A 14,151-nucleotide genomic window follows, 5' to 3' on the forward strand; every position below is an offset into this window, starting at 1 on the left:
TTTGCTTATCGAGAAGCCCCACAGCACTCCTTGAAGTTCTCGCCCTTTGAACTGGTGTATGGAAGGTCGGTCCATGGACCACTTCAAGTCCTTCACGAGTTATGAGATGATGAAGAACCCGACCCTGAAGTCAAGACTACCTACACCTACGTCATTATCTAGCTGACCGCCTCCAGTCGACGTGCGAGTTAGCTAAGGAAGAATTGATCAAGGAGCACGAAGTTCAGAAAGCCTATTATGATAAGAAGGCAAAACTTCGGAAGTTTAGTCCAGGCGATAAGTGCTTGGTGTTACTCCCCACTGCCCAGAACAAGTTGTTGGCACAGTGGAAGGGTCCATTTGATGTAGTAGAGTGCATTTCAGACCTCAACTACATAATTCAGATGGGGAATCTTCGCAAAAGGTTCCACATTAACATGTTGAAGGCTTATCATGAGTCAAACCCCGAGGAGACTGGCCTATGAGTACCTGATGATAGTGACCAGCCACTGGAAGAAACCGGGGCAGCCGTGGTGATCCCAGCTGATGACCATGATGACGAGCCCTTGACCGCTCAGTCCCGTCAGGAAGAGACTGTCGGAGATGTTTTACTTAACACTGACTTAGCATTGGGTGATCAGAATGCCATAAGGTCACTGCTCTGTCAGTATGCTGATGTCTTCTCTGACCAACCTAGACATGCAAAGGTTGATTGTCACAAGATTGAGTTGACCAGTGATACTCCCGTAAAGGTTAAGCCATATCCGATTCCCATGTGACTACTGGGCGGAGTAGACAACGAAATTGCTGACATGGAGGTTGCAGGTATTACTGAAAAGTCTTCATCTCCTTACTGTAGTCCAATGGTAGTAGTCCGAAAGAAGGATGGAGTCAGGATTTGTGGCGACTATAGGAGGTTAAATGCAACCACCAAAGTGGATGCTGAGCCGATGGGTGACCCCATTGCCATCTTCTCCAAGCTGATAGGGTCACGATATTTCACAAAGCTCGATTTGGCGAAAGGATTCTTTCAGATTCCCCTTCACCCCAAGAGCTGTCAGTTCACTGCCTTTGCTACTCCTAGGGGGTTGTATCAGTATAAAGTCCTCCCATTTGGACTTATTCCCCAGCAGTATTCAATCGTGCCATGAGACAAGTGCTCCATGGTATTGTAGGAGTAGATGTTCATTGATGATGTCCTCGTTCATTCCGCCATGTTGGAGGAGCACCTCAGACTCTTGGAAATTGTCTTCAGTAGACTCCAGAGTTTCAACATGACTGTGAAGCCTAGCAAGTGTAAAATTGCTCACAGTGAGGTGGAGTTCCTCGGACATATTGTTGGTAACAATCGCTGCAGGTGTCAGGGTGACAAGGTCAGGAAGGTTAGAGAAGCCCCGAGACCCTTGACCAAGAAACAGGTTAGGGCATTCCTTGGCCTAGTGGGGTATTATAGGAGTTTTATCCCCAGCTTTGCTCTCATTGCCCAACTGTTGTACAAGGTGCTACGGAAGTATGCTCCAAACACCATTGAATGGGGAGAAGAGCAAGAGAGATCTTTTGCCGCCCTTAAGAACATGTTGTGCAAGGAGCCTATCTTGCAGTTACCTGATTCCAACAAACCTTTCATATTGCGCAATGATGCTTCACAAATGGAGTAGGTGCCGTATTGATGCAGGAATTGGAAGGTGGAATATTCCCAGTGGCATACCACAGCCGTAAGCTAAAACCCGCTGAGAGGAATTACAGTACTGTTGAGAAGGAACTCTTGGCTGTGGTTGATGGTGTTAAGAAGTATTACTATTATTTATATGGAGCACCATTCACTCTAGAAACTGATCATATGCCACTCACTAGTCTCAGCACGACCAAGACAGCTAATGCAAGATTGACACGCTGGACACTGTAATTACAGCAGTTTAACCTTGTTGTGAGATACATCATGGGAAGTGATAACGTAGGTGCAGACCTGATGTCTCGCCTGCTAACTGCTGACTAACATGGGCAACTGTTGTATGCTGGGTTCCGTAAGGCAGGTGTCCTAAGAGATATGAGTAATCCAAGGACCAGCCTGGTTCCCAGATAAAAGTGTACCAGTAATTTGCTGACGTCTCGCCCTTTGGTCCCACAGGACACGTTACGTCCAGGACCTGTATATACATGTATACCATATGTTAAGGGGGAAGTTTGAGAACCCCGCAGAGACAATCCGAGGCTGTGTATGAATTACCTTGTGGAACGTCTCGAGCTGTGAGCCTCTCTGAGGATTCCCGGAGAATGCACATTATCCACATGAGTGTTCACACCCACGGTGGGTGTTAAAATGTGACCTGCCCGAGATTGCGTAGGGATTCTCAGCTTCCTGTAATTAATCGTAAGTGTACTGTTAGGTTAACCAGTAAACTGCTTGTTCTAAGAAATTTGTAAATTCAAGAACTGGCACGTTTCCTGGTTAATAATGTTAGGTTAACTAGTAAACTGCCCATTCTCAGAAATATGTAAATTCAAGAACTGGCACGTTTCCTGGTTAATAAGTGTTAACCAGTAAACTACAAGGTTCTGAGAGATTTGTAAATCCAAAGACTACGTTTCCTGGTTAATAATAACATAAGTACTGATTGCTAGACAGAGAGAGAGAGAGAAATGACACTTTCGATGCTCCACCTTGATTCCTTTCGTGGGTGCAGTTGGCAGGTGCAGCATTGTCCTGCAGATCAGTTGGTCGTCCCTGTCGCATGCTGCCGCCTCTTCTGTTCTGCCTCGTCGTCTCTTTACTATTAATTTGTATTACATGATTTTACATGTAGGTACAGTTACACCACAACTGTCACACCTACACCATGTATTACATACATCACGCTACGCAACAATTAGTTGTTAATGTAAATGTAGCTAACTTTTCGCTCAGTTTGACCTGAGTACAGGATTCTTCACCGTCGTCATGGAGTTTTTTCCTCAAGCTTGCTTCTATTAACGTAAATACGAGTTTTTTTTCCCTCACTGGCGACTGTGACTTTCTCCTGTAGCAGGATAGCATACACACACCACAGTATGAATCTTGTGTGACTGAGTAGGATTTATATGTATGCATATTGAAATTTTTTTTCTTTTCCTGAGAAAAAAAATTCATTTTGATGGGGCGTAATGTCACGAGTTGGCGCGATCCTATATTTAAATAAACTCGTGACATTGAACTTTTGTGGGAAACTGCGAATTCTAGTGGAATCCCAGTATGTATCACTCAGTCAACCGCCACGTATTCACCCGATCGGGAGTGTTTTCAGAACAATTTTTCAATGTTTCATAAGTGATCGTCTTTGTGCGCGACATTAGCACCTCCGCTGAGTGATTTGTTATGGGCATGTATCGCTCACACTAAATTCGTTAGCCGTTAGCAAGTACAGCCCGCTCTCGTCTCTCTCTCTCACAATTTGAAAGCAGTCAGGATTTGAGCGTCATGGAAACAGGTTCGATTGGACCCAGAGTGGAGCAGTGCCGCCGTTGTCCAGTGAGTTCCTGAATTTCCACCTAGTGTGAACCGGCGAGAGGTTTAGCGTGTGTGGCAGCGTCCTTCCTCAGCAACGACGCCCAGTTTATTTCGCTTAGTCCACTCTCTGACCAGTATTTTTCTTTCGTATTTTTCTAGGCTTAAGAGTTAGCTTTTAAGTGAGCGAGTGAGTGTGTTCTCCTTATTTTTGAATTCATTTTGAAACATGTAACGTAAATTTATTTCATTGTCATCAATAAATTTACAGTTTTTTTTTCTTGAGCTTAATGTAATGTAAACTCGTGTTTTATTTCTCCACATTAAGCTTATTTTAGTTATAGCTCCTAGTTTGCATAAATGCTTTGCATTATTTAACTGGTACTTAGGCCAGTCCTTTTGTATTAAGCTTAAAATCCGTTGTGCCATCTAGGAGTTAATGCACCGGCAAGAACCTGTTTATCATTCATAGCATTAGTTATTGATTGTCAGGGGTGGAGTCACTTTCTCATGAGGCTAGCAGTACTAACAAATAGCATTTGTGAATAATTAGTCTCTGCTGTGTACTGTTGAGAAAGTTTATAAATTCTCGTCCTTAGAGAATCGGGGAAGTAAGCCAGAATAATCATTGCTTGATTTTCACAGTCAGTTATTTGTCCTTGTTCTCAAGCATCATTTTAAAGTATCAAGTATTATTGAATATTATTCTTTAATATTGCATATTCTTCAAAAACCCCGTGACACTCGTAATAAAAATATATATAAGATAGGAAGGGAAAACCTAAGTGATATTTACATTCACCTGGAACTACCTAATTTATTATGTATTGTCTAGATTTCCTGCCAATCATTTCATAGTGTATATATTAGCAGCTTTCACTCCGCTGACATTGGCAGCGCTGCACTCCCCCTAGGCAGGCCACCACACTGTATTCAGTTTACTGTCGTCTTTCAAGGTGAAAGCACGTCGGATTCACGCCTGCCCAATTCCGCCCCTTTTTAGCCACGTGCCAAGGGCCCTGTGACCTCTACCCCCTACTAAACCTCGTGTGGAAAGAGGTAAAGGGCTAAGTGACTGTTGTGGAACGTGAACTGGCTAATTTGTCAATGAAAATGATAGACAATGTCTACGATCTATCTGGTGAGTAAAACAGTGCAAGTGGAAATGTAAATAATGTGTAAACAGGAAGTGAAAGCAATGAATGTAATATAAGTGAACAGTGGAAAATAGTTTTATAAGTTAGTGCAAGTGACTGCAGAACACAGTGTAAATAAAATAGAAATGTAAATAATGTAAATAAAATAGAGAATGTACACAGAAATGTAAATGAGTAGTAATATAAGAATACGAGTATATATACTAGGAGTAATGAAAGTGAAAGTTTCACTCTAGCATGTATGAATACTATGAGTTATGAAAGTGAAAATGAAAGTGACAGAGTCACTCTCAACGCTAGTATACAGGACGAGAAAGTGAATGCCACGTATTTTACTGAAAGAGAAATTGAATGCCTACAGTGACAATAAACTACTATTACTGAAGGAAACTTATGGATAACGACTGTAGATATATATAAGTGTTATATAGTAATAGAAATATAAACTGTGAGTGTTTTTATGAATAATAAATGACAGAACACCAGCGGCGAATGATCACAAGTGGGAAGGTCATACGCGCTCGTAATGTTCATTGCTTTCACAGTGTTTTTTTTTTGGGGGGAGTATGGATTCCAAACTATTTGAGAATCATAGAATAGTGTTTCTAGTGATAATATCAGGCTGTGGTAATCATATTACGGGTTGTCGGGAAGTGTAAAGTGGAGACTTTGTTACCCAACTTCAGAGGTCTCCACAAGTCCTACGGTACTCGACGAAGGCTCAACAAACATCCCAGGAGAAAGCTGAAGGTATGTGCCATAAGCACATTTAATTATAATGTTCTAGGTCCTAACTAGTAACTGACTTTTGGTAAATATTTTTAGAGAGTCTGTCGGAGCGCGAATATGCCCGGAGACACGCAAGTCAGGCAAAAACAACCCAGAGGTTTAAGGGTTAAACTTACGAATGCTGTGTGACAGGTGAATGTCTCACCCCGGCAGTGTTCTTCCTCAGGATGCCTCTCTCTCTCTCTCTCTCTCTCTCTCTCACACACACACACACACACACACACGCACACTAAATCGTACTATCTTCCTTCCGTTTCAGCATCAGATTTTGTTCATTTACTGACTTTCCTTTCAACACGCGCTTTTTACCTCGACCGGACGGAGTTTGTTGTTTACTGGAATCGAAAGATTCGGCAAGTGGGTTGGCCAGTTCCGTTTGTTTGTCTGTCTGTTTGTTTGTCTCCCCTCTACAGGTCACAATTTTGCGCCATTCTTAAAAAAAAAAAGAAAATAGCAGGAAGATACCTAAAATCAATGGAAGCCTATTGTTATTCATTAAATTCGGTCAAAGGCCTTGGGCTGGGTGGGGGCTGAAACCCCTTAATGGTGCAATTTCTGCCGTAAGACCTGTAGAGTGATTTCAACAGGTCAATATGTAATAATCCTGAGAGAGAGAGAGAGAGAGAGAGAGAGAGAGAGAGAGAGAGAGAGAGAGAGAGAGAGAGAGAGAGAGAGAGAGACCATGAAGCATAAGATGGGCAAGAAAGGGGGGGGGAGGAAAGAGAGGGGAAGAAGAAGGGGGGGAAGCAAAGGAGAAGGGAGGAGGGAAAAAGGGGGGAAGAGGGGGGATGAGAGGATGAGAGAGTATAAAGGGGAGGGAAGAGGGGGTGAAAGTGGGGGGGAACAGGGAGAGGAGGAAGAGGGGGTGGGGGAAGAGGGGGAGGAGGAAGAGAGAGGAGGAGGTAAGGGGTAAAGAGAAGGGGAAGAGGGGGGAATAGGGGAAAGAGGGGGAGTGGGAGAAGAGGGGGGGAAGGAGAGGAGGAGGGGAAAAGGAAGAAGAGGGTGTGGGATCCATCCTGGAAGCATTCTGCCTATGGCGGTTTCATTTTTACCATCCGCGATGGCGAAGCTGGTATTGTTTTCAGTTTGTCTGTGTGTTTGTTAGCACGGTAACTTCGTAACCGCCCATGGTATCATCACAAAATTTTGCAGGTGTGTTGTAGGGGAAAAAATCAATCGAGTTCGAAATTGGTGAAAGTAGTTCATAGTCTGTTTGTCTGTCACCACGATTATTTCGCAACCGCTCAAGATATCATCACAAAATTTTACAGGTGTGTAATAGGGATGAAAATCTCATATGAGTATTATTTTCATTTTCTCTGTCTTTCTATCTGTCTGTTTGTGTGTCTGTTAGCATGTTAACTTTGCAACCGCTCAAGATATCACCACAAAATTTTACAGGTGTGTAGTAGGGATGAAAATCTCCTACGAGTTCGAAATTGGTGAAACTAGGTCAAGGTCAAGGTCATATTCCGAGCCGCACTAGATATGTATTGGCTCACGGCTGGCGCCATTCCCCCCTCGGGGGAGACTTTAGTTGTTTGTTTGCTTGTTAGCGACATTACTGAAGAATGGCTAAATGAAATTACATGAAACTTTCAGGATATTTGGGCACTGGTCCCAAAAGAAAGTGATTAAATTTTGGAGGTAATCAGGTGACCCTGAAAAGTCAAAATCAAGGTCACGGGTTTTCAGAGGGATGTAAGTTGAGACCGGTTGAAGATAGAGATATTTACCATTATCAGCATATGGGAACTCCAATATGGGCTTTCATTTGGCACCAAGACCTTTGACTTTGAGTGACCTTGAAAGGTGAAACTCAATGTCATGGATATTCAGGGGGCTATAACTCAAAACTGGTTGGAGAGAGATATTTACTATTATCAAAGTATAGGAAGTCCCATATGGATTTTTAATTGGTACAATGACCTTTTACCTTAAGTGGCCTTGAAAGGTCAATGTCAAGGTAATGGATATTCAGGGGGTTATAACTCGAAACTGGTTGAAGAGAGAGATTTTTACTATTATCAGGATTAGGAAGGCTCGTATGAGCTTTCATTTGGCACCGTTACCTTTAAACATGAGCAACCTTGAAAGATCAAACGCAAGATCCTTGATTTTAAGAGGGCTATAACTTGACAAAGATTCAAAATATAATAACTGCTGTTGGGCTTTGCCAGGCACCACTTCTTTTGTTTTTATTTATTTTTCTTCAATCATTTTACTTTCTCGTCAATACGACTTTTTTTCATTGTCAGTTTCTCTCCAGAAACAACTATTTTCTCTTTTCTGTTCACTATATTATCAAATTATTTAATGCTTTCTTTCCAGCACCCATCAGGTGAGTGGATAATGGGCGCCTTTACCCACCACCAAAGTATATTCTATCTTCTGGATGAAAATTCATGGATATGGGGAAACATTCCAACCTGTTCAATTTGATATTGCGAGGTACACAAGTAAGGTGGTTAATCAACAGATAAATCACATTTTTTTTTCCAGCAACTCCTATTGCTCATAATGTTAAAAACAACGCGATTTTCGTACCGTTAAATACCATGTTGTTCCCATTAACTCTTCGTGGTTTACCCCTCCCCTTCCCCTGGGGATGGGACGAGAGAATACTTCCGAGGTATCCCTGCTTATCGCAAGAGGCGACTTAAAGGAGCCTTTTTGTCTCGTGCCTTTCTCTCCTTACTGTCCTGTTCTGCTCTTCTGTCCTACCTCTTTTTTTGGTATTTCAGTGATTCTTCCAACCTCTGTTTTCCCTTTACTCCTATATTGCCATAAAGATATATTATGGTTTGGTACTAATTCTTCATTAATCCTTCCTTCTTCAGGATTTAAAATTGCTTAACTTGAGAATACGATTTACAGCTGTGAAATATTTTATGTACCAAGTTGCAATGCAGTGACCCACACATTGTTGTCAAAAACTTGCTCAAATAGTGGCATGGCAAAGAAGCATAAAAAATCGTTAGACTGGTTAAGGCTTTGCCAGTATCAGTGTGAAAATGATCTGGTAGTGTTACTGTTATGTCATCGTGATCATACAGTGAGGTTAACAGTGGTCGAGGTTCAGCTCAGGGCTAGGGAAATGTACAGGACCTACGACCCATCTAAGTTGGGAACTTACGGTCTCAAGAAAATTTATTCATAAGGTGATGCATTACTTCAGCTTATTTTTCTCCTTAACTTCGAGACTCGTTACTAACTTTCACAACAACAAACTTGCACACCTGAATTGATGACTAATCTGCAAAACAAAAAAGCAGATTTGTGTGTAATAATTATACCTGCAGTATCAGCTTTCCAGGAACAATTGAAGCTTTTCTAGAGTATCTCCAAGTAGATCACCTCCATCTCCCAAAACATCTTTTGGGAAATAATCACGAAAAAGTTCATAACCATATTCATTTCATCGACGAACTGACCACTAATTTCAAAACTAATTTTGATTAATTATTTTCTGGAAGACAGTTGCCGCAGCTGCTGCTGTCTTCAGTAAGCACCGTCTTTCCAAGAAATTAATGTTCGTGCTTACTGAACCGAAAGATAAAACGACCCTGAAAAAGGAGGTTGGTGAATCTGACTCTGTTACACTGTGGACACAGAAGGTACTTTCAGCTAGTGATTCGTATCTTCACAGTTTGCACTCCATGATACAACTAACTCAGTCAAACGGCCAGCGTTGCGGAATCATGGCGTCTGGCTATAGAGAGATAGATAGATAGAGTTTTACCAGAGTTTGGCGCACCGCTTTGGTATGAGTCTGTATTCTCAACCATTTATGATGAGTTTTACTTTTGACTGTTCATGTAGCCTACGCCTCTTTATAAAGAACCAGATTCGTGTGTTTAACTCCCCTCTCTCTGCATGAAATTGTTGTGCGGTTACTTTTATAAGTAATACATTTTCTTTTTTACAGGAAGAGGAGGGTGATTGCTAGTGAGTGCATTCGCAAGTCTTATTTAACAAGCTACTGAAATATTGTTTGCAATAGTGACGGTTGAGGGAATACCATCTTCTAGGACAGTTTTACTTTAGCCCAATAGATTAATTTTCAGACTGTATAAATTCATCTTCAATGTATTATATAGTTCTAGTTTTCCTTTTATCCTGAAGAAAATTAGTTCATATACATAATTTATGTTTTACTATATTTCTAAAGGTAAGTGTAAGTTTTCATTGGGAACCTAGTCAAACAGGAAGATAGTTTGTGTACAGTAGACCTTCAAAGAATGCAACTGAAGAGCCCTGCCCTATAAGGTCTGAACTCCATCCCTCAGAAAGTTACAGAGACTCAGTGAGTGAGTTAGTCAGGTAGTATGTGGGTGAATGAGTGCTACACTTAGGGACACAAACTGGATTTGGGTCGCCGCTATGGGTGCGGCCAAAAGAACATTACAGTTGTTCCCACCATGATAGGGTTTATGGTCGCAAGAGTAACGCTCAGGCTCTTACCTCCCACGCTCGTTTTCGTTTTCGTTTCGTTTTCGTTGTATGTGTCGGCCTTGGTCACCTAATGGCGGCTCTCCATTCTGCACCATCTGTTGCAGCCTCCCTGTTCAGTCCCTTAACCCTGAGGTCACACTTAATGACCTCGTCCTATGTATTTTTCGGTCTACCCCTCAAACCCCACCCCCAATATTAACACTACTCACCTTCCTCACCCAATTATCATCCCCCATCCTCTCCACATGCCCAAACCATCTCAGTCTACCTCTCCTCATCACAACACCAATACACTCCAGTCCCATCCTACCTCTCAACTCTTTCATTGTTAACCTAGCCCCCCCCAGACCTTACACGCAGGGACACACTACACATCCACCTAATCATTGTCATTTCTGTACGTCTGAGCCGGCGAATATCCTCCTCCTTTACAGCCCAGGTTTCACTACCACACAGCATTACACTCCTAACACATGCTGCATACAAGGACCCCCTAGCACGTAGGAAGAGTCCTCTCATTGTCAGGAGAGGCAACAGCTCCCTGAACTTCTTCCAACCACTTCTCACCCTAGCCACAGAGCTACTGTAGCTCCAGTCCCACCACCAGCACACAACATGTCTTCCAATAACATAACTCTTCCACACACTCAAGAGATTCACCAACTTATCTAAATAAAATCGTCTGGCATTAGATGGAGTAGAATACGAAAGTCGTACACCCGCAGACATATGAACCTGCTACACACCATGTGGCTGGTTAGCGATACCTGGCAACCTGCAAGAGGAAAGCGTAGAATTCTATGAATGAACTTCGTCACATGTAACGGTGGTCCTGATTGGCTGTTGCATTTTATGGTGTAGTTATTGTGGAAAAAATGAATAATTGTCGACAAATATGTGACCACACTTATGTTAAATAATTATTTGTACTAGTGTTCCTCACAAGCTTTATATTTCTTAAAGGTGTGACAGAACTTTATTCTTAAGAAAACATACCAGATTTAGCATCTTACACCCAGGTGTACTACCCGATATCGTAAGGCCAGCATGAATATAATATTTGGTCATTGGAATTCAAGAAGTCTTAATGATGATGTCCTTCACAATATGTATATTATTAATACAATCTTATTTTTAAAACAATGACTGCCATAATACAATGAAGATAACTAACTGTAATTAAACAGTGGCAACAGGTTACCATCCTGCTTGGCCACCTTCACAGTTGGTCGGAGGCCAGTCGAATCAGAGTGGCCAGCTCTTCCATCCATATCACCTAGACGTATGATACACTTCTATATTAAAACTAAATTTATTAGTTAGCGACCTAATTATGTTTCCCAAATACAGAAAATGTTACTGTGAGGTGTAAGGCTAGCAGATCAAACCCTGCCTGAGCCCTCTATAAAAGTGATATATCTGCATGCATTAATGCTATTATAGCCTGTTTGATATGCAACAGAGAGTATATATTTGGCAGAAAGTAATATCAATGATTCCCCAAACGATAAAATATAAACACTAGGTCATTAATTTTACTGACATGTGTCCGATGAAAACTATGTAAAAACAAATTAAAGTGATTGTTTCATCAACCCGTAACCCTTCACCTTAAAACTTGTCTCATTAAAATAAATTCGAAATATCATTCCCATGCATGTGATTCGTGATACCTTTAGCTATTAGTGAACAAAATTTCTGTGTCCATTGACATTATTCCCATTCATATTTTCTGATATGATAATTACACTTTATTATCGCCCGCCTTTACAAGGCGGAGCGATAATGTTTTTGCCTGGCTGTATGTGTGTGTGTGTGTGTGTGTGTGTGTGTGTGTGTGTGTGTGTGTGTGTGCGTGTGTGTGTGTGTGTGTGTGTGTGTGTGTGTTCCCGTTATATCTCATGAACAGCTTCAGCTATCAACTGAAACCTTCAGGATATCAAGATATGGCCAAAATGTTGGACTTGGCTGACAGTACATTCTGGCGGGCGATTAGCATTCGGCTCCCGAATGCTTTTCTTTCATTTTGCGTTATATCATGTTGGGCTATTTTGAGCTACTTTTGCCGCAGAAGTCCGAGGGTAATTCCAGCAATGGCTTGGCTCCCTGGCTTCTGCCTCCCAGTGTTTTGCCAATGATATACTGACGTGGTCCTGGTTAGTCTGCTCCCTCCGAGCCTCCCTTCCTGCGCCTTCTCACACTTTTTTTTTTTTTTTTTACAAGTGTCTATATTTCCGCAGTATGTAGTGCATCTTCTGTGGCCAAGACTATCAATTTTTTTTTTCATTTGATTTATTTTTTGTTTTCCAGTGTGTATTTGCTATTCTTGCACATATTTGTTGCGAAATGTCGTCTGTCAAAAAACGCGAGTGGAATGATGAATATGTTTGCTCTGGCTTCACCTGTGTAAGAGAACGAGATGGAACTGAAAGACCCCAATGCATGATTTGCAATCTGGTGATGAGCAATGAAAATATGAAGCCATCAGGACTGAGAAAACATCGCGAAAGAAGACACAGTAGTCATGTTGGCACCTCGATTGCTGACATCAAGTTAAAAAAAATTCGTTATGACCAGAATGGAACCCTATCATCATTTGGGTTTGCTCTTCCCGGGAAACCTCTTGTGGAAGCGTCCTACAAAGTTTCTTACATGATTGCCAAAGAAAAGACACCCAGCACAAAGAAAGTCTAGTAGAGCCTGTGAGCTGGACATGGCTAAAAACGTGCTGGGAGAGGATGCCGTGAAGCAGCTGAGTCAAGCGTTTTTGTCCAACGACACTGTATGCCAAAGAATTAAAGACGTAAGTCAGGACATAACAACCCTAGTTGTCAGTGAGATTATAAACACTCCTGCAAAAATCAACATGAAAATTGATGATTCATATGACCTTTCAAACCACAGTCTATTGCTTGTATATGTACGCTATGTTCAGAACGCTATGTTCATGACAAAAACATCAAGGAAGAGTTTTTATTCTGTGATCGACTCGAAAGAACAACCAGTGCAGAAGACTTTTTCAGGTTGATCCAGTTGTTCACTAATCATCATGAGTTAACATGGGGTTTGATTGAGTCTATTTGTACTGATGGAGCTCCTGCCATGACTGCCAAGAAATCTGGATTTGTTGCTATGGTCAAGGAGAAAGCTCCATATGTGTTGACCACACACTTTGTCCTACATCGCCAAGCTTTGGCGTCCAAAACATTGCCAAACGAACTTAAAGAAGTGGTGGGAATAATTGTGCAAACGGTCAGCTTCATTCGTGGAGGAGCATTGAATCGTCGACTGTTTCAAAAAATCTGTGGAGATGGAGCGGAACATAAAGTTTTACTTCACCATAAAGAGGTACGCTGGCTAAGTCGTGTCTGTTTTTCCACACGTGTAGTGGAAGGTCGGGATAAAACTCGAATTTCTCAAGCATCAACAATCCTCTCTTGCAAACCATTTTAAAGATGAGCAATTAATGTTAAAGTAGGATATTTGGGTGATATATTCAATCTTCTCAACGACTTGAACATGTCAGTACAAGGAAGAGATGCAGACATTATTCAAGCCAAGGGAAAGCTTGTGACATTTATGAGGAAATTACCTATTTGGAGTCGCCGTGTTGAAAGCGGACACCTGGCAAACTTTCCAATCCTTCATGATATTCGCAATGGAAATAGTAAGACATTGCATGTGATAATACTTCAAGAAGTCGAGACCCATTTGAAAGCGCTGATTATAAATTTTGACGGTTACTTCTCAGATAATGATAATCTTAGCATGAAAGCCGTTTGGATCCAGAACTCATTCTCGTTTGATATACCTACGACGAGTGACAACTATTCAACAAAGGATGATTTCACTGACTTCCGAGAAGACCCAAGAAAGAAAACTGATTTCGAAAAGGCTGGGCTTGATGTCAAGCAGTTTTGGTGTTAGACTGAAGCTTACCATAGCTTGGCGATGAGGGCACTGAATGTTTTGGTTCCCTTCACAGCTACGTATCTATGAGAAACAGGATTCTCTGCATTACTGAACATGAAATCAAAGTGGAAAAATCGTCTTGATGTGTCAGATGACATGCGAGTCGCATTGTCGGTAGCTGAACTCTGATTCCATGTTTTGATTGCACAAAAACAGCAGCAAAAGCACACTAGATTAGTAGGAGTCAAGGATCACTCAAGGTTATAATGTAATCGAGATATATGAAAAATTGCACATTTTAGTTTGTTTTGTTCTGTCCATTTTTAAAATATAATTTGACTGTAAGAAGTACAGTTACCCTACTGATTTATAATCTGA

General features: G+C 41.5%; 1 protein-coding gene across 1 annotated transcript; it reads left to right on the plus strand.

Moving 5' to 3' along the window:
- Window positions 1-12,207: 12,207 nt before the first annotated feature.
- On the plus strand, window positions 12,208-12,555 carry LOC145411962 (protein FAM200C-like). Its single transcript, XM_080281932.1, has one exon. It carries the CDS (start codon window positions 12,208-12,210, stop codon window positions 12,553-12,555), a length of 348 nt encoding a protein of 115 aa, XP_080138058.1.
- Window positions 12,556-14,151: the final 1,596 nt, after the last annotated feature.

This window comes from Coenobita brevimanus, chromosome 91 (genome assembly GCF_032717465.1).
Source record: "Coenobita brevimanus isolate Jiangsu-jjx chromosome 91, ASM3271746v2, whole genome shotgun sequence".
Lineage (NCBI taxonomy): Eukaryota > Metazoa > Arthropoda > Malacostraca > Decapoda > Coenobitidae > Coenobita > Coenobita brevimanus.